Below are 25,434 nucleotides of genomic sequence, written 5' to 3'. Positions count from 1 at the left end.
TTTGCAGTCAACTTTTCAATCATGTACAAAATCGTACTTAGTTTTAGTGCCCTGGACTCACATTACATAAAAATGATTAAAATAGGTTTCATGTAATGACGTATACAGATTTGTGATTTTAAAAAACAAATCAGATGTATCAGATCAGTGCTTGATGTCGGCAGATACCATTAGTTAAATAGGTATTATTGGGAGAGAAATAATTTGCTCCGTGCATCCCTAATTGCAATTTATTGTATAGTCAAATAATTCTTCGACAAAATAATAAGAGTGGACCATGAGACTCAGGAGGGTACTGGGTGTCACATATGTGATGTATCGGTCAGTTATTTGCAATACCTTCCTTTCAGGTTCAGTAATCGATGGACCCCACTGGCCCTCACATCTATCCACTTACCAAATGTATGAATCCAGCAGCTGTGAGCCATGTGCTTATGAAGATGGAACATAGGTTCACCAGCTTGATGGAGTTGCTGGGTAGAAGAAGAAGAATCATAAAACTCCCAAAGACCACGCTGGCAGAAACCCAGAGATTTGTGAGCTCATGAAAGTAACAACAGGATCCGCTACGGCCTGACTGACAATAACCTTTACAGCTAGGGTGGTTGAGAAAAGACATGAGTAGATAGCGGGCGTATAAATAAACAAAAACATAAGAAAAGTGCACTATAAAATGAAGAAAAGGAACATAAAAGCTCAGCGTTACACAGACTGGGACTAAATCTTTAGTATATAATGTTTATTGTATAAAAATAACTATTGTACCTCATAAAATTCACTTAAAACATGAGGATTAATATGAATTGATATGGTTAATACGACTTTATATACAGAGCTTAAAATGAAGTGTTCCTACAGTTTTTGTGGAGCAAATCAGCCACATTGTTAGTTACTGGGATGATTATAATAGTGAAGATGCTGCTGTTGTGTGGGCAAAATTATTCTTACCTTGTTTTCAAGATATTCAAGAACTGTAAAATTTCTGAGAACTGTATCAATCTTAGCGCTCTCAGGAATCTTAAACCTGAGTGAAAGAAAAAACAGAAAGAGAGAGAGAGAAGGTGAGGATCAGCAGGTGACGTACTACGGCAGACAGAGAAATGTAACCTGTGGGGGAAAAAAAATCTGTCAGTTGGGCAATATGGCACACATTTTCTACAGCATTTAGGCAAAGCCCTGCAACATACAATGCACTTGTTATCCTGTAATACACAATAACACAAAAAAACAATACACTTTAGTTCAGGATTTATTGATGCATTCAAACAAGTTACAGGAGCATTATGTGGCACGATACTCCATCTGGATCCAAAAGCAGCTCTCTGAAGGATTATAGAACAATGTGAAACCTGCCTCATTGTCACTTTACATAACACGCCTGATCCTACTGAACATGTGTGTACTCGTGTCTCTGCCTTGTGTGACAAAACTGAAGCAAATTCCTCCTGAGATGATCTCTACAGTCAGATTACTACCTGCCATATGCACGTAGTGGCCATATGCTTGTCACGAAACAGGCCATTCGGACCACTGAACAAATTCATGTATGTAGATTCGAAACTAATGTTCTTACCCCAGTTGGAGAGGATGTGTAAGCAGGACCAAACTGAATGGTAAAACCCAGTCTGCCTCTCCTTTTCCTCCTGCCCATGGTGGCCCTGCCTCACCCTGTACCCATTCTGAAAAAGTTCGCCACAGGACTTCTTTCGCCGCCACGTTCCTTGGTGAGGGTCCAAATTAATGTCACTGGCCGCACGCTGTGTATGACGGTACACAAGCAACTTCGGAGGAATCATTGTTTTAGACTAAATCCTGTCCAAGGAATTCCTTTCTGATCGAGCCGGGAATACAATTTTTTCCAATCCAAAATATTTAAGATCTAGTATTCGAAAATTCAGCGATGATTCCTTGTACAATGACAAAGCAAGCGAGATTCTACTTTTCTGAAGACAGCAAATCGTCCTTAATAGTCCACATCCAAAGTTGAAGGCCCCTTGTAAAGCAAACACCTCTAAATACGTTTGAATCAGTGGTCGCACTGCAGCGAGAAGAGCTCGAAGAAAACAGCTAGAGTTGAATAGGTTTTCTCATCATGTCAGTCATATCAGAGAGTGTCTCTGTGAGCAAAATGTCAGCTCTAATATAGGTGTTTTTTTCTCATTTGTGATAAGGTGCCTTTAATCCCTGCAACCTAAACAGATTTACCTTTCTCCCACCCCTTTTGGTGCTTTAATATTAACCCTTTGTAAAGCTTTGTCCCCATCAACACACAGCAGTGTTAAACTAAATTTTCAAAAGTGTATGAAACCTGCCACGGATTAGTAGAGATGAAAATAATGCTGAACAAAAAAACAATAATCCTCTCTTTAAAATGAGTGTCCTGTTTTCACAGGGAATGTTCAAACAACTCAGATTAGGGATCCACTCTTTGGTAGGTAGCATGTTTGAATCTGTGGTGCTTGTATATATTCATACAAAATTAGTAGAAGAAACAAAATAGAGCGAGTGAAAGGTAAAGGCCTCAGTAAGCTTCAAACAAAGAGCTCATCAGATCATCAAACAGCATCTAAATCTCCACTCAAACACGCACACATCTTTCCAACATCAAAACATGATGGATATTTATTTAGGGGACTTTATTAATAATGTATGTGTATGTTTTCTGCGCTAATATTTTATAGCAAAACGTAAGTAAGAAAGAAAAGCTAAACATTTACTGTGTGTGTGTGTGTGTGTGTGTGTGTGTGTGTGTGTGTGTGTGTGTGTGTGTGTGTGTGTGTGTGTGTGTGTGTGTGTGTGTGTGTGTGTGTGTGTGTGTGTGTGTGTGTGTGTGCGTGTGTTTAATTTTGAGAAAAGGCAAGTAACAAACAGTAAATCTTTTCTTCTCCTAGCTCCTTTTCAGTCATTGAACATGTATGTTTGGTCGATTGCGGTGGATATTTTGTGTGCAATTTTGTGTTGGACTTACAACATAAATCATTTAGAAATGAGAAAAAAAAAAGCAGTGGATGGAAGGTTGTTTGTTTTGACAGAAAAATAAAATAACATCAACATCTAATCTGCAAATCTGGCATTCGGAGCACAAATACCCACCAAACACAGTGATACTGTGAAGCGTTTGTGTTTGGGTGATACTGAACATTTGTGTGTGTCGTTGTGTGTCTTGCGTTCAACATTTTGTTGGACAAATATCTGTTCACACCATCACATCTGAGGCCTCACCTCCCAAAAGGAGGCAAAAGAATTGGCCCTATGACATAAAACACTTATTTGCCTACAAAGAAGAAATATACTCTTCGTCCTCACGTGCATAGTAATGTGTGCTTGTGTTTGCATGTGTTTACAAGCTCTCACTGAAACTCTGGTCTCTTTAGCACGTGTTCATGTATGAGAAAATATATTTCCCACACATGCCAAAACCTCCTGCACACATAACTATCTCTCTCACACACACACATGCACACACACACACACACACACACACACACACACACACACACACACACACACACACACACACACACACACACACACACACACACACACACACACAATCACATACACACGTGTCAGCTCGCCAGATGCTCATTCAAAAAGGGTTTTCCTGGTTCAGTGCCCACTCTTACTTCATTGAGGCTTTGCAAGCCAGAGTATGGCCTCTCTGTCACATGTTCTGGCAGGGCAGCCTACTGGGACCTTTTATCAATCAGGGGTCTGGGAAGGTTCATCTGGGATAATACTGAGAGTCAACCGAGCCAGGATTAGATTATATGATGCTACACTGCTCTAAGCACACAGACACTCAGCTAGCGTCCAGACCACTCTTACTTACTGCTCATTCAGTAATAGCAGCATGGGCGGCACAAACAAATCGATACGTACATTTAACCCCAACTACGCATTTTGACCGAACTGGTCACTCGCTGCCTGTTCAGTAATGCAACATGCAATACATCGCAACACAGCCAGGCTATAGCAAAGAGGCTTAAACCTCCCACAAATTAGTGTCCCTCCACTGAATGTACACGTAGGGTTCTTGCCAGCGGCCGGAGGGCCATATAAGGCCCATGCTCTCATGCCCATGTCAGGTACTGTAAGCCTCTTTCAGCAGGAAAACACAAGGGATCCACAAACCATATACTAATCTACCACCAGGAGGCAGTAGCAGGTTGGTATAAAAAAGTCGTGCCTGAGGGCTACCACACTCTCAACACCAGTGCAGCTTCAACAACATTTAGGTTGTCATTCTGTTCCACTGATTGATACAACTCGCAATAATCAAATTTTTAACAATTAGCTTACTTTTATTATTGAAAGAATCCAAAGCAACAATGCGTTTCTCTGTGGTTTGAAATGACTGTCGGAAGACGTGGGGTTAACTCGAAGGGTGTGAAAGTTGAGGCTCAGTGGCCACAAGATCTACGAGCGTCTTTCGAACAGAAAACATGCTAAAGCACACTGCGAGGCCTCTCCTGGGAGAGATGCTATAAATTCAAGTAGTTAAAGGAGATTAATTCCTTTTTCCAGGGAAGAACGCTACATGCACTCTCACATTAGCCACGCAGTCTTCTCCTCCTCTTAATCAATGTCCAATTTGTAGAAGCAGAGAGAACATGACTTGAAATGCACACAGCATACAGTCCCTTGGCTGCAGAGTGGGCGAGTACTCATACCACCCAGCACAGGGCAGAACTCCTATTAGTGGTCTTTTTTATTAACTGAGCGGGCTTCCACTGGATCTGCGACGGCCTCCTCATGCAGGACCACAGCTTATGGAGTGAAACGAGAGGTAGTGTAATTATGATGTATTACACTGCGTCTGGTGTGTATTCCCGAGCTGTGAATGGAAAGAAAAGATGAACTAATCCATTGGGAGTGAAGAGGACAATACACATTCTTAACAACCACCCTGGTTTCCTCTGACAAAGCCTGTTAAGGAACTGTATATACATTTAACTAAATGAAAGTAGCACCAATTATGGATTAGTCCATTATGGTCCCTGTCAGGCTTGAAGACAGATATAGGGGGCAAGTGTAGGTTACCATCTGAAAGCAGAGCACTACACCTTTTATTTTCGGACTCGTATGTCAATTAAACTTATTTTCCCCGTCGCAAAATCCTACCATAAGGCTTAATTCCCATAATAACACAGGATACAAGCAGCTAATCATGATTTCTCTCCTAGTCCGAGCCTGAATTTTAACAGACACTTGCAGTGCACCATCAGTATTCTGAAAGCTATCAAAAGCCTGTTAGGGTACAACATATCCATCCATCTTCACACTGTTAATTTTATAACTGAGGCTTTGCAGCACTTTACGTAGCCTTTAAAACACTGACAAGAACATGACCAGCAAATTTAACTTGTGCCCGTGGGAGTTCTGTTTCTATACTGTGGTTATATATGTCCAATGCAAAAAATAAACACGCTCAAATGTTTAAAAGGTAATGCCACCTGATATGTCATCGTTGCAAAAATAGTCGTCAAGATTCCACCCTTTTCAAAATAATAAATACAGAAATGCAAATGAACAGCTCTGGAATCTAGGGCATCTCTCAAAAACAATATATTCATATTTTGTTTATACACAACAACTCACTGCAGCTGGTTTGTATATGAAGGTGTCTTTGCTTTCTACATCAAGTCCAAATGCATGATATTTAATAATCACAGGTAATTATTCGCTGCAGAATATCGGGCGGCAGACAGACCCCCATTTCTCAGTCTTTCATCATCCTCATCAAGGCCCCAACACTGACAGTTTTTCATGGGATGAGATGAGGACACCTTGCGTCATGAATAGCAGAAGCCAGATTACTTGACTCAACCATATCTAATTCATTACACAGCTTGTTCCCTGTGAAATTCATGGGCCACTGTGAGCTTCTTAAGAAGCCTTCATCAACTCGGAGATCAGACATTCACAGTTTAGCACTACTTCACAGATTTAGTGATTCGAAATGGAAAAACAAGAAGAAAATCTGTGTGGTCAACTAATTGCTCATGTTTCCTTCCCCATCAGACTGTTACAGATGTTTTGGCAAAAAGAACAGATGTTCCAAATAGTAATATCAATGGCTCTGCTCTGTTTGAGCACCAGATGAGGAACCTGATACTGATGCTGCTAAACTGAATTAACCTATGATTGATTTTAAATATTTACCTGTGATATCAGCCTATTGCCAATAGGACTGTTTGGCAAAAATTACAGCATTAAGTTGGAGGTTGTTGAAAAAAAAAAAAAAAAGGAAAAGTAACAGCAATTGAATTTAAACGTATCTTAAAGGAAAGCTAGATGTCAGTGTTTAGCTTCATAGAAGTTTATATTTCTGTTTATTATGGAGTGTTTTATCAACTTCTACTATGGCGTTGCATTCTGACTTAACAGTCTTAGTGGTCCAACGACACACTCACAAACGCTGCTTCCTCTATACGGGTTTTAAAAGTAGAGTGGCAGTGCACCCAAAAAAGAACACACCTACAAAGAAACTCTTTTTACTGCAGTGTAATTTAGGTCACAACACTCTGAACACAGTGAGAAAAGTAGGTCGTTATGTAATGCAGGTTAGGGTGTTTTCCAGTTTGCTCATGCAAGAGTGTGTGTGTGTGTGTGTGTGTGTGTGTGTGTGTGTGTGTGTGTGTGTGTGTGTGTGTGTGTGTGTGTGTGTGTGTGTGTGTGTGTGTGTGTGTGTGTGTGTGTGTGTGTGTGTGTGTGTGTGTGTGTGTGTGTGTGTGTGTGTGTGTGTGTAGAAGTGTGTATAGGCATAACGCATGCATTTGTGTGTGCATTTTTTGCATGGGTGTGAATAAGCTCATTAGATGGCAGTTATGGACCGCTGTGAGGTATTCCAGGTGCAACGCCTCAACACAGCGATTACTAATGAATCTAAAGCACAAAAACACACACACAGAGACAGACAGACAGACAGACAGAACCACAGCCTCATTCTGAGTCACTTTGACTATCATTAGTCCATCCACTCAGCTGTGTCTGTGTTCCCTGAAACATCAGAGGAACCCAGCCCTGTCACTTTCAATGATGAATGAAAGTTGACTGCAGCCCCAAGCAAGAGGGCCTCAGAGACATGCTCCCAGTAATGGGGAAATAGAGGGGTGGGACAGGGAGGCAAATAGAGAGATGGGGAGTGATAAAAGGAGGGGTGACATGCAAAGATAGAGGGCAAAATCTTTTCTTTTAAAAAAAAAAAAAAAACCAGGAGTGAGAAAATTTTAAAAATGGTGAAAGAAAGCAAGAAGTGACAAGGCTATACAGTTTGAGCTAAACAACGGATTCATGAAACGGAGTGTGGAAGTCACAGAAAGAAAGAGCACAAAGCAAACTTACCAAGCCAGCTTCTGTTTAGGTAGACGGAGACAAACACAGGAGGAACGGTGAAGAAGTCGACCACTGAGTTGACCTCCAGCCAGAACCACAGTTTGTCATTGGCTGCTATAAACTATCAAGAAAAAGAAACAAAAAACAAAGATGGCATTCAAAATGACAACTGAATTTTAATGTTAGACGAAGACACCATCACTCCGACATGCAAAACTGCTGTGTCTCCCTTTGTCAACGCTGACATCCTATATAAAATGACAAACGCTTCACCCCACTTGCTGAGTCATGCAAACAGTTAGTGGTGTAAGCAGCTTATGAGTTTATTTATTCATTTATTCAGGATGTCAACTTGCGTTTGCGCCACTGCAATGCTGCTGTAGCATGACAGCCATGCTAGCAACATCATTACAACAGTGTCAGCCTAAACCAAAGGCATGCTATGGGAGAATTCGTAGACAACTTAGTTGGGTGACTGCTTATGTATAAGTATAGTTAGTTGACCTTTAAGAATGTTGAGCCTCAAATTATTATTTTTCTACAAAAATTTGAAAATGAAAATATTTTATTGTTTATGGTAAATTAGGAAAAGAAAATCATTAAACTGGGGTGTTGTGCATTAATGAGAACAACAAGCATAGAGGATCTTTCTGTCGGATGCTGCAGATTTTAATGATCAGTATGTAAAACAATGCCCACATAACTGTGCATATTGTTCGTGCCACTGCATTTAATAGTATGTATTGGCCATAAGTGTGCACAGCATTATGCATGTATGACTGAGTGTATGCTTGTGTGCATGACTGAGCATGCATGCACGTGTGCCAGCTTACCCGCAGGCCAAAGTAAAGAAGGAAGAAGACGTTGAAGGCCATATCGATCTGTAACGTGAAATCTTTGTAGAAGTTCTGGCAGGATTCTATAGGACTGGAGAGCAGAGACAGAAGGAGAGAAAAGAACATTATTACGAGGGGAAAGACTCTTGAACTGTTACAGTAGAGAAGGTTCTTCCATCTCTTTTCCTATTCTAAACACACAAGTGGTAAATACTGCAGACCTTTCCATTATTTCCATTAAAAGAATGTCATTTCTTGACATCTTTTCTTTGTTTGTTTTTTCCAGCAGGTTAATGAGCAAGTAATATGGGTGAAATCAATATTAAAAACAATATTTTGCATATTTGTCACAATATGCGTAATATATGTGTAATATATGCAAAATAACATCAGACTCCTGCTCAATGTGACAACCTGTATTAAATGGAAATGCATTATATCAGTCAGAGCATATAAAACAAAAATATGAGTGAAATTTCACTTTATTCAGTTTTCAATCAATATTTATTTAGTTAAAATGAACCAACATAATTTGGTAAAACAAAAAAACTGATCATATCAAAATATGATTTCACCAAAAGATTATGGTTTATCTTTCACCTTTAAATACCAGGATAATCTGAAGTTGTTGCTATAAATTGTCTTTTTTTTGTTCTTTAGCCATATATGGCCTGATTCTGATCACCTCGGTTCCTCAGCTCAGCTCACAGGACTGATGGGAAACTGCTTTGGTAACAACAGCCAGCTTGAAGCTGTCAAGGTCAAATGACGCTGACCAATGACAGCAGACTAAACTGACCAATGCTTGCCAGTAATACTTTTACAGATACGGAGACACCACCAGAATGTAAAATAATTTGATCAAAATATGGACTTAGAAACATTGTCTTTAAATGAGATTATTCATTAATACCAATTTACTGATACCAGTTTGAGTTTCAATGACACCCTGCAGTTCCTCCACCGATCCCTAGGGGGCCATAGGGTGAGATGAAAGCTGTGAAGTCAGTCACATACAGATGAAACAGCTGAAAATAAAATGAAACTGGTAGTTGCTTTGATGTGACAGCACTTTCAGCATGCATACATTATTCAGAGTCTGTCAAACACAAATATTCCAAAAGTTATCCCTTCATATGAAGAGACTGCAAAGAGAATGCAATAGCTCCCCTGGTGTTGCTTTAAAAAAAAAAAAAAAGAGGCAGATGATGATAAATGAGCTGTGATCTGTCTGGTCTGTCACATCATCCATCTTCATATTTACCATGTGATGATGAACCATTAGCAAGTGGGTGCTCACAACAAAAACAATAACAGGCAGTGTGCACACCCCATTCTTCACTTGGTCAAGGGCCTATATCATTTTGCTCCCAGAATAATAAGGAAATCCCAGTGTGGGAAAAGCATAAATATGTATAGTGGTTTGGCTGCCTATAGGCACCCTTTGGGAATTTATAGACTGGCAAGGGAACACACACACACACGCACAACGCTATTACAAGAGTATACAGTTACAAGTCCTATACGATCAAATTAAACGTTAAAGTATACATCTGTATGCACGGAGCGCATAGGGACGCAGTGTGAGATTCAGAATAGAGTTTCCTGCATAATGAGAACCTCCAGAGGTTGAGGGGATTGAGGCTTAATCATCTTTCAGTTAACATCAGACATTTCATCACATGACGCTCCGTTATAACGGTTGACTGAGTACAGACATCCCAGAGAATACATATTGCTCGAAGAGGATGATCCAACTTATAATTCATGAGTGTGTGGCCTGTCTTGAGCATATCCTAAGGACTGATGTGATTAAGATGATATAAAACTCCGTCCCGGTGCCAAGATGAACAGAATGAGGCTGGATTATGCAGCAATTGTTTTTAAAAAATGATTTTATTTGTCTCAAAGGCATTTACTGATAATGTGCCATCAGCCTCTGGACAGACGTTAACTCGCCTCTCACCCTTCAAAGGACTTCACATCGATCTGGGGAAAATGCTCAATTATTTAGCCACCAGAAAAGAGTCTCTATGTGAGTCTATGAGCATCAAACTAAACAAGCTTACAACCCTGTCATGAATCATACATCCAGCCTAAGTATGCACAATATTCCTGCGGTAATTTTTTTTTCTCTAGATATGGCCGCCAGGTTGAACCAGGCCAGACACAGACACAGACACACACACACACACACACACACACACACACACACACACACACACACACACACACACACACACACACACACACACACACACACACACACACACACACAATTGAATCGCACGCATTTAAACGCTGCACTCATCTCCCCTCACTTCAAAAACTGATTAGAAACCTCAGCTGACGCTTATGAACCGCCGTGCAAGTCGATGCACAAGCACATAAGCCTAAACACCCACAGACAGACAGACACACACACACACACACACACACACACACACACACACACACACACACACACACACACACACACACACACACACACACACACACACACACACACACACACACACACAGATGGTGCATACTGAAGACACCATTTGGAGTGGTCACTGTGGTATTTCCCCTTGGGCTCAGCTCTGGCCTAATTCTAAACAACCGCTCATCTACAGTCATGTGACCCACAGCGTTCTCGATAACAGAGAGGGAACATGGCGGCGCACAGCAGGGCCAGTGTGGGTCACTGAATTTGGCTTGATTTGGCTTGATAAGACAACACAATGGCTACACTCCAAGAACTTGAATTTAGTCATTTTTAGTCGTGCTGTTTGTGGGCTGTTTTATTATTGCGAAGCACTCTGTGATTTTATATCTGTGAAAGGTGACATACAAATAAACCTCACTTACTTAACGGCTACATCGGTACAGCATGGGAGAGCTTCCCAAGCAGTGAAAGAAAAAAATAAAGAGTTGACTACGGCAAGTCATACCTGCATCAAGATAAGCACTTTCTCAGACAAAATCCCACACACAGATGAGCAAATACATGGATTTACATGTACTGTATACGTAGAGCATCACCTACACTCAGATCGCTTAATAGTGAGACATCTTTCACCTGTTAATTTGAAAGCAAAATTTGAAAGCATTTGTATTTAATTTAAAGCTGCACTAATCAATAACACAGCTCACATCAACCTCATTTCCAGCCACGGCAGGTAGCTGTTTTCAGCTAAAAAGCTGACAGTACACTACCTGCCAGCACCAGGGAAAGGCCGACAAAGCGAGGAATTACTTGGTGAACTTTGTGGAGTATTTAGCGGCTCAAGGGCCGGCTAGTTTTCCTGACAATTATAAAAGGTGATAATACTGTATGCCAATGTTGTGTTAACAGCTTGTCAAACTTCTCTAAAGTAGCTTTAAAAAAAATAAATGCATGCAGGTTAAAAAATTTAAATAATCTCAAACAAAATGTCTTATCTATCGCCGAATGAGGTAACACAACAGTGTTTGAGCCTGTGGCCCGCTGATAAAAGTCCCTGAATTTGCGGTATGAAGATCTGAACAGTCTGGGTGTTAGTGACGCCGTACCTGGGAAAAATCACAAACAACGCACAGTTAGTGAAGCAATTTTTCTTCACCTAGCAGTGGCTGTTTCACTGAGAGGGTGGGCGGAGCTAATGCAACAGGCTCCGTCTTCAAATGCCAACTAACGTTCAAAGCCAAAACCTGACAGCGTTAACCACTGCACCATTGTGCTGCCCAATTATATATAACACAATACATTTGCAAAAACCATGGTCTTAATAAATAAATCCTAACATAAATCACTTTGGATAATTCATTAGCAAAGTCCGGTGTCATTGCAGCAACTAACAAGGCCGGTGTGAATGTCCGAGTGTGGCACTTCTGACTTTTACATCCGAAATGAAGTAGCGAATAACTTCATGCAAAATCTGAACAACTGAACAAAAAGCATAATACGCTTTGTGTAATGTGTTATGCTTTGCACAGCTTTTGTATTGGATTTCATTGTACTGTGAAGATCTTTCTCTTATTGAGTCCCACTATCTGTGTCGCCTTCCTTCACCAAGAGCATGTAAGACAAGACAAAATCCTGATTCCTGCTTTCAATGTCACTTCACACTCTGCAATCACAAGGGATTCCTGGTCACATGCAGTCAAGTGTCCCGCAGAAAATAGATCTGCCCACTACAGTTCTTATTACTCCTTAAGCCCAGGCACTGCCTGGGGTTACACCATCCTGCCTGACAGGAAGAGAAGACAAGAGAGGGACAGAGAGAGAAAGAAAGAAAGAAAGAAAGAAAGAAAGAAAGAAAGAAAGAAAGAAAGAAAGAAAGAAAGAAAGAAAGAAAGAAAGAAAGAAAGAAAGAAAGAAAGAAAGAAAGAAAGAAGGAAATGTAGAGTTTAGATAAGGAAAGAAGACAGGTAGTGACATAGGAAGAAGAGCGGAAGATACAAAAAGCTAGAGAGAGAAAGGGTGGAGGACCTACGTGTAAACATGTTTTGTTCTTCAAACTCACAGTGAAATTGCTCTGAAATTCCTGAGTTTAAACTCTTGGCCTCTTATGTGTCACTTGGTGAATGCCCGCATCCCACTAGTCCTCTGCTTATTAGCTAAGCTCGCACTAACGTACATACATGTCTACACACAGGGCAGAGCCACGATCGCTTAAGGGGAGACCTGCAGAGCATGTAAGTCTATTTCAGGACATCAAATACTTGCCCACCTTCAACCTCCTCTGACCAGGAACTCTGCCTCTGAAAAAAACACAACCAGAACTAATTTGTTCTCAAGGGCAACAGAGTGTGTTGATGATGATGTCCTAAAAATAGTCCTGTGCACCTACAGTCAGTCAGCACGAGCCAGTCCTTCGTTAGCCTGCACATGACCTTGGCTAACTGCAGGAACAACAGCAAGGTTTCCCCCCTGAGAAAACAGCATCAACACACTGCTGCCAGCTTGACTAATGCTCACAATCGCAGTGCAACACACACCAAATCTGAGTCATTCTTCTCAGAAATGTCTTACCGCTCTTGTAAGCTCATAGGCATCTTGGATTGTTACATATTCATAGTCCGATTATTTAGTATGCAAAACAACACTTTCAATCAATGCGTACAATCAAACAGAAAAATAGTAATGCATTGAGGATGATATTTGAATGTCCGACTTTAAATGCAGTATTCCTCCGGAGAGTACTGCATATACATACAAGGGACACGTACATGCAGGGCGGGGGCGGTAAAGTAGAAAGAAGGTTTGTACCTTTATGATTGATTTAAGGTCAAGGCACCATTACTAAAATTAGAAATACTTCCGTACCTACAAGGGCAATGGGCAAATAAAACCTCTCCTGGGAAGCTAAAAATACAGAACTAAATTTTTTTCATCTGAATGCAAATGACTTGCACTCCGCTTCAGGCATCTCCTCTACAAACACGTTATCTATTTTAGTCTGAAGCTGTATGTGAATGAAAACAGCCCATCACTAAGAGAAAACACAGTTTCATACAATAAAATGTAGTGAATTCAGTTAGAGAGAAAAAAGAGTAAATGATAGTATAATAAGGACAATAAGGTAAAAAAAAAAAAAAAAAAAAAAAAAAAAAGGAACCCCACTGAAATGTGTGTATGGTTAAATTATTCCAAAGCCACTGTTACCGCTAAATTACACGCATCACAACACTCCTCTTTTGAAGACAAACAAATTAAGAGATAAAATGCTGTGGTGCCAAAAGTGAACGTCCTTATCAACACACTGGTTAAATGTTGTCAAGCGAATGAAGTTGGTGGTGCTAGGTTTTATTTGGTCTATTTTCAGGTCATTTAATCAATGCATTTTGATCTCCTCAAGTAAAATAACCTTCAGGCAGTAGGAAAATAATGCATTAATCAAGTAATTATTAAACAAATCACCAAACTCCCCTCATAAAGAAAAGAAATTCACCCCCGAGGACTCAGAAATTGTAGATACATTTCAAAGAATTTATTCTACAGAAATGCTGCTTTAATTTAAATCCTTATCTAAAAGTAGTTCTCACATTTTGAAGCATCACAAGCTGGCTTCTTGGTTCATCACAGCATTGAGACATTAAAAATTGATGAAAAATAATTGGAAATCAAACCCGGATGATACAAAATAAATAAATTGTGATTTAAGGGTGTTTCACAAAAACATTTCTGGTGTGAAAATTGTTGATGTCACGGTTTGCCATTTTGCCATTCATTCCTACTGTTGTCGTCTCTGTTCCCACTGTATGATTCTCATGTTCTTTCAGACCTGCCTCTCTTACTCTTCCCTGCCTGTTTTGTGTTGTGCTTTTGGGTCTTTCATTATGAGCCCAACAGTTGAACTTGACCGTGGGTCTCGGCCTGTCGGTCCGGTACATTTGTGGTGGCAATGCAAACTCAATCAATGGAACAATTGTGTGATAGTAAAGTAGAGGCTAAAATACTGTGTTAATGTGCACGATCCATGTGTTGATCATTTATGATCTATGTGATTATGCAAAATAATTTGGTCACTATAATCAAAATTGCATGTTTTCTTGTTTTTGTTTTTTCTGGCTGCATGTGAAGTCCAGTTGATATAATAAAATATTAAAAGTGGCATATAGTAAATTCTGGAATGAAGTAAAAGTGATATAAACTCACTCAGGAGCATTTGGTAACAACATCCATTAATTTCTTTTTTTTCCCTTTTTCTAAAATACTAAAGGGGATCACAAGCTGAAAGACCTGAACTGACATTGTGGCTACAAATTCCTAAAAACGTCACAAAGGCACTTAAAACATTTCAGTATCATCCCGGCTTTGTTAAATTAACTGAGCGTTTTGAAGTGGCTCCCGCTGTGGTCTAAAAATAACCCGGCACTGCGGGATATTAGAAAAAGAAGGGGGAAAAAAAAATTGTTTTTCAAAGTCACCATGGTAATATAAAGGCCCTTTGCAACAGCAATTTACCATGGTAACTTTGATCAACAAAGAGATAAACAAATTGCAGTGACTCTACTAATCATGTCTCAAGTAATTTATTTCATTAGACCTTAATCAGTGTTTCATGCACTGCATCAGAGGGTAAACTCCTCTCTCATTAGACTGACACTTTAGGGCCAACATGTTATACCATCACATTAATGTATGGCTTCTCCACATGCAAGCTAAGCAAGACTCTGGGGGCGTGAAATGTTCTCAGGTCATGCTCAGACATCAAAAGCAATTAAAAAGTTTCATTTTAGCGCATAATGATAAAAGTCCTTAGGTAAAGTTCCACAACATTCACAGAGCTTATCATCTCTAAATGTGATGTTGACATTTAAGATTCTCTCGTTTTCCAGAGTGAGTGAAAATCCCTCTGCAAGTGTGGGTAAAAGTAATAAAATGGTATTTAATCTCAAGTAGGCTAGATTTTTGAAAATTAGTGAAAATTAGCTTTTGAAATGAGTCTTTTTTTTTTTTTTTTTACTGCTGCAGTTTGTGGATTAAATCCAAAGCCCCTCGGGAATATTTTCAACTATATTGTTAGACGGTCTTCTCTGATCTAAGATGAGACTGAAGTCTTCTATCCAGACACAGCAACCAGGCAGGTACTGTCAACACCCTCAGAAGGAGAGGTCCTTCTATAGGCCACCCTTCATCGCTACAAAGTCTGCCAAGTCTGTCTCTCAGCTCAGCCATATTTCTCACCTTACCCCATTAATTAGTCATCAGGCACTGTTTCTTTTTTCAGTGCTGTCATTGATCTCACACTAATGATAGAGTTACAGGGACAAGATGCTGCTTATGAGGCCTCTCAGACCGAGTCAAAATCGCGTTTGTGCGTCCGTGTGCACGTGCGCTTTAGCAAAGTTAACGTGACTATGCAAGCGTGCGCATGCAAAAGTCTGCATGGGTGACATGGATGGATCGAGAGAGGAGCGAAATAGAAACAGAAGTGGAGCAGGAACAAGGGCATCCCTTTAAGAGCAGCCTGCAGAGACTTTGTCCTACATTCCTCTTTGTTTCATGGGAGCACAGAGGAGGAAAAAGAAGGGATGAAGGATGAGGGATGAGCCAAGGTATTAAAGCAGATTCAGATGTGGGCGGGAGAGGACGCAGTATCCTCCCATTGAAAACATCACCAAAATAGCATTACTTTGGCAAGTAAAGTCTGCTGCAGAGGAACAGAAAAGGCAGTGCCTCATCATGCATTATCGTGTGCTCTGTGGTAAACAACCACTTTGTGAAAACAAACAGATGGACAGTCATTTTCAGTGAAGCTACATATTCATTCAAAAAAAAAAAAAAAAAAAAAACAGTCCTCTTAACAACATCATGGTTGCCAAGTCAATGACAAGTAATCTCTGTGCTCAACTGGGAGGGCATCCAATTAACAATTCCCTCCTTTCAAACTCTGTCTCCCTGCTTCCACGGAAGGCTCTGCTGTGTTTTTCTGTGGATTTTTGCTGCGGACTATCGGCCAACAAAACTCATGCCAGGAAAATCCCACCTGCAGAGAGGTAGAGACAAAACAGCTCCTAGGAGACCGGTGCCCGGCCTCCAGAAAGGTACGTTTTCCGAGGCGTTTTACCCAGCGTGTAAGTGTGTCCCTGCCCCAAGGGGCTACCGTGCATCACAGAAGTGGACATAAAAGCTCATCATGCAGCTCCAGCCTCCCGAGGTCCAACCCACATGCACTTATTCCACCACATGTCTCTTCTCGCTGTCACCACAGGGACTGAACCATAATCCTCCCCATTACTGTTGCCTTTTTCACAGACAATTTCAGAATGATGTTCACTTCATCCGATGGCCAAAACAGTAGATTGTAAGGGAAGGAGGGGGGGAGGGGTGGAGAGCAAACCACTGAGCCCTGAATAGTTCATGACTCTGTACCATAAGACCCTCGATATTTGGTAGAGTAATTGCACACCATTAAAGGGGTGACCTATAAGTCTGCGCTTGTTCATTCCTCAGTCATTAACATTTAGTGGCAAAAAAGCTGGCTGGAGTAGAAGGACGTCTCTAGAGCACTTTTAGCATGTGAGCACGGGGTAAAGAACGGGAGTCAGTTCACTGTAGTGTATGGATGCATGCATTTGCAACACTACACACAAGGAGATAATCAGAAGAAGAGTGTATGTCAATATTTGTGTCCCTGCACAGTTTGTTCTTGGATCAAATGGGCTTCACAAATTCAAAAACAGAGATTAAAATTGTTTACCTGTGTCGGAAAGTGTGGACAAATTGATAACCATTTGCCCAAGATGACCTAGATTATTTTGACGTTGGCAACTTTTTCTATTAGATGTTACAGCAAATAGCAAAACATAATTGAATAAGATCTAGTATCAGTTCGGCTCTCTGACAAGTAACACTTGGTGTAGAGCACACAAGAGGCTTCGGCTGCTGTAGTGAAAGCATCGCTGTAGCACAAGCCCGGCCCTCTTTAGGATGTCAAAACCTCCAGAGTTGCATGGACCTGCTTTGGTTTGATCAGTAGCCCCCCTGAGAGGATGTACACACTCAAGTGACAAGCTTGAGCTAATCACGGTGATGAGGGCCTTTGCTTAATGGGAGCACACAGAGATCAGGGCAATGCCCTGGGGAAGCCAACTCACATCGAAATACACTCGAAAGTGTGCACTGTAACATACTCGATGCAATGAGGAAACACTACAAAGAGAATTTACAGCTCTGCAGCTAAACCAAACAGCGCTTTAAATATGCTTTGACTATACTCCCTTTTTTTTTTTTTTTTTGTTTTACCCCGGGGGTTTGAAGTTTTGGCACAGTACATTTCTGAAAACCTCATGTTTTCAACCTTCCACCGTTGTTGTCTCATAGCTTATCAATGTTTCTCATTTAAGGAGGAGTACTGATGTGAGGTTCGCCTGACACCTGTGGATCATTTCATATTCTTTCTAGACCTCTTTTCCAGACATCTTTTATGGATCTATCATGACTTCTCACAATGTAATGAGCACAGTGCAATGTAGCATGTAAAATATATATGCACATCAATTTTGATATGTGCTGCAATATTTAGCATCTCCTGATCCTGACAAAGCTGCTGATGGCATATTTGAGGCCAAATTTCACCATAACTGCAGTAAGTCGTGTTGTCTGCACCCAAAAGGTTCTCTGTGATTGTTATAAGTTGAATGATTCATCACTGATTATTCGATCATTAACATGGCCATTAAGTGGTTTGAGTGCATTTTTTTTTTTAGAATCCCTAGTAATCACCATTTTATTGAAGAAGATTATACAAATAATGTTAAAATTTGTGCCTTGATCTCCCCTCTTTAAAAAATATGCCAGAGGCTGAGAGGAAAACTAAAAGGGGACAACAGTGGAAAGCAGCGAGAGACAGACATGAGGAGGAGGAGGACGTAAAGGTTTTTATCCTGAGGTACAAATGGGTGATTGGAGTCATGCCAGGAATAATTTTCCACTGCTGTTAGGAGATAAGACTGCACAAGAGGGATTGCATTTTGGATTTACTTCTTTTGCGAATTTTACATCTCTAACCCTGTTTCCCTGTTTCAGACTCTCGGTTCCCTCAGGAACATAATTTCACAGTTAACAGACACTGTATTAAAGCAAAAACAAACTACAGACGTTAGCTAACGATAACACTGCGCACAGCAGCCAAGAAAATAATTCATTTGATGACAATGTACCACACAGTATATTATATGTATGGACAATATGTTGTGGTCCCTTTACAATCAACAGTCCATAACCCCAGACACTGCAGTAAATATTTCAAGCTTTATTTTGGTAAATCAATGGCACTTGAAATAGTGAAAGGCACACAGAGTTAGTGTGCAGGGCACTGTCAAGCATTTTTGGTGATTTGATTTCCAACTTTTGTTATTATTTGAAAATGAAATGACAGGCCACCGCTGTCTATATAAAGTATAACAATAAATTAAACTAGCCTGGAGGAGGGGAAAAAAGACATTTGATTGTTGTGTTTTGCCTTTTTTTATTATTTTTTTAATTGTTGACTAGCATGGGAAAGAGATGTACAAAAGGAATAGTAATCAATATGAAAAAGTAAAAAAGTCTGCATCAAAAGCAGAAAACAAAAACACTGTAACCCAAAACTTACATACAGTACGCAGTGATATAAATCGTAAAATTATTTTTCTCATGAATAAACAGTTAAATATCTCTATTGTACACACTGGAGTACCTTTTGATATATAATACCACACCACCAAAGTGCATTAGGTTGTGTAACATGTTGTTAGCTGCCTCATGTTTACCTAATACCGTGGCCTTTATACTCCCTAGTCTGACTGTGAAACAATATCTTTATCAGGATGAATATAAAAAATATAAAAAAATTTAAATTAAAAAAAAAAAAAAGACTATCTAAACTATCCCTTCAAAGGTACAGTTTGAGTATGGATGGTGTGAAAGTGGCTGCAATTGTTATCGGAGAGGTGCCAGGCCTGCAATCTGTCCCTGGGTGACTGCCAGCCAGGGATACGCATAAACTGACAATACCCACACTCCGTGTCATAGAACAAGATCCCCAACACACACAGTATCTGCCTATCTCTGTTACCATAGCAACTAAAAGGCCTCCCATTGACAAATCCTGAGATGCAGATGTGTGTGTGTGTGTGTGTGTGTGTGTGTGTGTGTGTGTGTGTGTGTGTGTGTGTGTGTGTGTGTGTGTGTGTGTGTGTCCATACAATATGTGTGCATGCTTCAGCGATCTTGTGGGGGTATGAAGATGAGCATTTGCATTTCAGAGATTGCACTGTGTGGAGATGAGTAAGCACACATGCGCACCTATCATTCAAATACAATGTAAAGGCCAGTGTAAATGCATGCAACAAATACTGTTCATACAAAGTTCATTTAGTCAATATTTTGTCATCAGTACTGCAGTTGCAGCACGAGTGAAAATTCAACTTAATTCAGCAGATGGGTCATGAAATTGATACTTACTCTGAGGAGTCTATAAAGTATATTCCAAGGGCCCCGATGCTGAGCGCAAAGACTAACACCACCTGAGGAAATACAGAGACAGAAGAGAAATTACTTTCATGCACAGAGTGGCAAAAGTCTTCCAACAACGCTGATTAATGTACTTTATCGTAAACAAAGCGCTGTGTTCAGCTGAGGTGGACACAATAGGCAACACTAGTTACAGCATCTGTAATTAAACAGTGACTTCCCTCCTGCAGGTTGCAGAATGGTGGACATTTTCAAAAAGCATGTGCTGAATAATGAATGCTCACTCTCATGTCAGCAAATACAGCCTATTGAAATACAGGCAGTGTTAAAGTCAAGCCAGCACAATTACAGGAGGCACAGTTAGGTAACACATTTGGAAGTTCAACTTACGAGAAGAGCAGCAACGACGTGTGTTTAGGGTGTTGAGAGGAAGTGCTTAGAGAGGAGCACAGTTATCAAGTGTTGACATGCACTCCTCTGCTACTGCGCTGAGTCAATGCTTGCATTGTGTGAAATCGTGACCCTGCTGGACTCTGGTCTGCATAATGTTTCAGTGACTGTCTAAGATGAGTAAGGTAAAGTAAATTATGGGACCTAGCAGGAATAGCAGCAAGAGCCCAGCCTTTAAACAAGTTATTTAAAAGAGATTACAGTCTTAAACAGAATTTTGTTGGCACAGCAAGACTTCACAGACCGTACTGCAACAATTAGTAAATGTACAAAATGAATGTATTACTTTTATATAACATAATCTCTCACAGCATCACTGGAAAATCATAGTTATGTGTAGACAGATCTTGTAAAAAAAAAATTAAAAAAATTAAAAAAGCAATACTATGTAACACTGACAAACAAAAAAGTTATATTCAAATTTGGTGATGAAGAATTGAGGATCTGTTTGGATATTAATCATTAATAGCAAATATTAGCTTCCTCTTGTGCCACACTGTCACAGAAAATGGGAACATGTGGCACAGTAATCCCCTGCAGCAAAATGTGTTCGCAAACATTCCCATCGCCATCATCGCCACGGTCATCACAATCATCATCTTCGCAACAGCTGACCAATGTGGCGATGCATAATTGTTCCTCCCCTTTCTCCCATTCAGCCATCTCACAATAGAGGATTGAGCTCCTGGTGATTGTGCCATTTATTATTGATGATGGGAGCTTGATTACTTTTATGTGATAGTCCTTTGTATTGATCCAGTGCATTGTGGCTGAGGTATTAAGTAAACAGCCCCATCCCATTGCATTTTTAATAATATGCCGCTTGAACAGAGGATGATGGCCATTCTGGGCTCCGAGTTGTCGAGGGAGGGAATAACCTTACAAGCCCACAGACATCAATGATGCTCCAACACAAAGGAGACGAGGAGAAGGCTCAATATGAAACTCTACGATAACATCAGGCTTAGTAAATGCTAGGACCTACACTGGTCTGATTAGGAGAGGTAAGTCATTCCCTAGAAAGCATTATCTCATTCAAATCATGCCTTGTGTGTTTTTCCCAAGAGACGGCCATTGCCTGCCTATAGTACGTTTTACAGGTGCCACTTTTAAACACCAAGGCAACACTGAATAAACTGACACAAGAGCAGTTGAATCTTTCAGGGGACCAAATGTAAAGCTTTTTTTTTTTGGCTCCTTACGGAGCTGTGTAAAGTCTGATAAAGTGGCTTGAGTTTTGAGAAGAAATACACGGGTTAATACATCCGGTCATCTGAGGACTGAAACAGTCAGCTCTGCTCGGGGGCGGTCGGACGAGGATAGATGTCTATTCTTGTATGGACAGATACTTCTGTGGTGCAGTGTGCCAACACTGCTGACCCCTAAACACGTCATAAACTGGTCAATGACGGTGTCTGATACCAAATCCGCTCACAATGATTACAAGTACGCACACAAATCAAACTAAATAAAAATATAACCAATAATGGAGCTTCACAGCAGTTAATGAGTTATAATCTCGAGCCCCTTTCTGTCCAATCCCTCATGACCTTAGTCCAATAAGTGCGCTACAGAACTGAGGCAGAGTTCATTCAGTCAGCTTGATCTGTGTCACCACATCTCTCAGATTGCTCCAAATCATAACTCGAGCCGAGTTACCACCAAACTCAAAAATCATTTTCTGAAATTATTTGTGAAATCTGACAAAGTATCCCGCCTGAAACAAGCACATGTCTAGATCATCATGGGAATGTTTATCAATCATTTTAAAGGATTGCTCGAGGGTCCAATGTCTCTTCAGGACATTTGTTTCATTTCAACACCATGTGAACGTCTCTTTTTTTTTTTTCAATGCACACACTTAATTAATTAGTAAATTAGTAACAATTATTATGAGCAACGAAAAAAAAAATGTAAACATGTAAATGTAAAAAAAAAAATTCTGGTAAAAGAAAATATGCCATAATAAAATGGGAAGGAGCTTGTTCAAACAATAAAAGACTCATTATGGCTGATGGAGGCACCAGATTTTGACAAAGAAGAGTGCATGGAATAAAATATAAAATATCTGCTGCATCCATTTTGATACTTAAAACTGTTCTCTATACATTTTGAACCTGACAATACTCTAGGAATGCAAAGCTAAATTGCTCACACACTCTTTTAAGGCTGCAGAGCAAGTAGAAAATCCACCCAAGCGGATTACACAACCTGAATAGTCATCAGCAAATCTCAGGAAACGCGACCACAAATTTAAGTCTTTTTCTCTTAAACGTGGCACTGCCAACCGCCCTAACTTGGAGATGCACCATTTCAAACATAAATATAGAATTACATATATAGTACATACAGACGCACGGGCAATGACACTTTCTTGGAGTTTATTAGTGCCTCGACTGCAGGGGTTAAGAAAGGGAGATAAAGAGGGCAGAGAGAAGAATGACTGAGCAGTGCTTGGTTGCTGAAAAACTGAGCAGTTAACAGCGAACACTGAGCGATGAGCTGAAGAGATAAGAAGCGTCATCATCTTAAACTGACCCAGTTATTCGACTGTGACAGCCAGTCCACCCCTACAACCCACCCACCCACCCTCCCCCCCCCCCATCTCTCACATAATATCTACAAGGGCTAGCTCTCGACCTCAAACCCACAATCCACCATGGACAGCCAGCCGAGCAACCGCCACCGCAAATCAAGACCAACGCAATAAACACACGGGGGAAATCTAGAAAAGGGTAATGGAAGAGGGGCATTCCTTTCCCCTCCAAAAGAAATTGAAAAATTAAAAAATAAAGGAGGGATTGTTCAATATAACTGCTGCATCTATAATTGTTGTAAATCATTTGATGGGGCAGTTTATGTACACGCAATTTCATGATTCACGTGTGGTGAGATAGCATGAGTGAGTCACACTTGTTACCAACTGGAATATGCCAGCGTCATGTCAAGAGGAGGAGTAGCATTTGGACGCGATGTCTACGTTTTCTCTTTAATAGCCGTGTAGGTTTTCATTGGTATATCCCTTTCTATATTTAAAAAGTGCAAAGCTAAATCTGTCAAGATGTTTTCCGAGGTACACTTTGGCAACCATACTGGAAGGCTGGAAGTGTAAACAGGGCAGCTACAAATTGTGTGTGTGTGTGTGTGTGTGTGTGTGTGTGTGTGTGTGTGTGTGTGTGTGTGTGTGTGTGTGTGTGTGTGTGTGTGTGTGTGTGTGTGTGTGTGTGTGTGTGTGTGTGTGTGTGTGTGTGTGTGTGTGTGTGTGTGGGAACTTCAATGTGTTTGGGTTTCAGTTTCCATCAATGCAAGCGGGCTGAAAGTGGCAGCTCTCGTATGACACCATTAGAATTGTAAACACATAATAACACCATCTTGCACGTATATAAACACGTGAGTCCGACGTTCTCCGTTGATCTGTCAGTGAAAAGAATTTCAAGCGCTCGTCTCGGTTTGCCCGTAGAAGTGTGAGGGAACTTCAATGTGTTTGGGTTTCAGTTTCCATCAATGCAAGCGGGCTGAAAGTGGCAGCTCTCGTATGGCACCATTAGAATTGTAAACACATAATAACACCATCTTGCACATATATAAACACACGTGAGTCCGACGTTCTCCGTTGATCTGTCAGTGAAAAGAATTTCAAGCGCTCGTCTCGGTTTGCCCGTAGAAGTGCTCTAAAACGGAGCCGAAATTTCACACACGGCTTCCTGCGCCAACAGGGATCCTGTCTAATGACTTCCTCTGCCCCTCAACTGCACCCTGTGACAAGGAGACAGCCGAGTCTCACACAGGCAGGTGATGTGGCCTGACAACGTACAGAATAATCGCTTTGCATTAAGGCCAAGGACCCAGGTCAAGAGCGCTCCGACTCCAAGCCCCCTGTCTCTATATTTCTGTTCAAAGTAATCAAGATGGAGGACGTAGTTCGACATTTCTCCGTGTTAAGTCGAGTGAGCCTGAAGTCGCACCTGCACACAAGTCAATTTTACAGAAATATATCTAATTATACAGTTTGCAGATAATAACCAGATGGGAATGTCGTATTTTTTTGGTTATTTAAAAACAGCTGAAAAATCGAAGTACTTTATCATGATGCAAAAACAATATTTCTTGATGTTGCCTGCAGCAACTCGAGCGGTTCATCAAAGCCGAAGAAGCCTTAATGATGTGCAACTAGGCACATATCATTTGCAATAAAACCTTAGTCCAAAGTGCATGTAAGAAACTTGGAAGTTTTAATCTGATGCTTTTAAAGTTCATTTATAAAGTAAAAAAATTTCAAAAAAAAAAACTTGTATATTAATATTAATAAAAGCTTGGGGCTAATGAGACAGTGCGGATGTGCGGATTTGTATGCTGTTGTTGCAGAGCTTCTAGAGGTCAACATCAAAGACGGGAAAACAAATATCATTGCAGTTAAGAGAGAAATGAGAAAGAACGTGAACTTGATTATGTCTGGTTTTCTTTCTGGCAAACAGTAGTAAAAAAAAATACTTTCTAAGAATCCTGGTGGGTTCCCCAAGATTACACTAGTGGAAATCCTCGGTGGGAAGTCAAGAATGCCCGTCAGTACTGCATGGCATCAGGATAAGCATGTTCATTAATCCGGCCTGGCTCGCAGGGTTAGCCATAAAGAGGAGCTCCAACATGTCTGATTGATGCCTCAGCCAGAAGGGATTTCAGTGGTCCACAGCCAAGGAAAGTTTGGGCCAAAGCAACGTACTGTTTCTGCTTTCTGGCTTCAATCCCCCAAAAATATACAGTACATCTGTTTTCAGAGCAAATTTCAAACAAACAATAAGAGCTGCTGTGGGTAAATATTAATTCATATTCTATACAGATATTCTTCAAATAATTTACATCACAGTGAAACAGAAAACAGAT

At 40.5% G+C, this 25,434-nt stretch overlaps 1 protein-coding gene across 21 annotated transcripts in view; it reads right to left on the bottom strand.

Moving 5' to 3' along the window:
- Nucleotides 1-25,434, bottom strand: part of kcnma1a (potassium large conductance calcium-activated channel, subfamily M, alpha member 1a) — a 146,328-nt gene that overhangs the window by 57,325 nt on the left and 63,569 nt on the right. For all 21 annotated transcript variants that reach the window (XM_069692731.1, XM_069692713.1, XM_069692714.1 and 18 more), the window contains exons 3-7: nt 20,095-20,156; nt 8,172-8,265; nt 7,348-7,459; nt 949-1,024; nt 398-473 (exon numbers count right to left, since the gene is read on the bottom strand). In XM_069692731.1, the coding sequence (XP_069548832.1) occupies nt 398-473; nt 949-1,024; nt 7,348-7,459; nt 8,172-8,265; nt 20,095-20,156 (420 nt within the window). The remainder of the gene's footprint in view (nt 1-397; nt 474-948; nt 1,025-7,347; nt 7,460-8,171; nt 8,266-20,094; nt 20,157-25,434) is intronic.

The sequence above is a fragment of the Brachyistius frenatus genome, unplaced genomic scaffold (assembly GCF_029030835.1).
Source record: "Brachyistius frenatus isolate BFR_SWC_R1_liver_20210118 unplaced genomic scaffold, ASM2903083v1 Contig_13, whole genome shotgun sequence".
Taxonomy (NCBI): Eukaryota; Metazoa; Chordata; class Actinopteri; family Embiotocidae; genus Brachyistius; species Brachyistius frenatus.
Note: the sequence above shows the minus strand (reverse complement) of the source record. Positions and strands in the feature narration are given on the sequence as shown.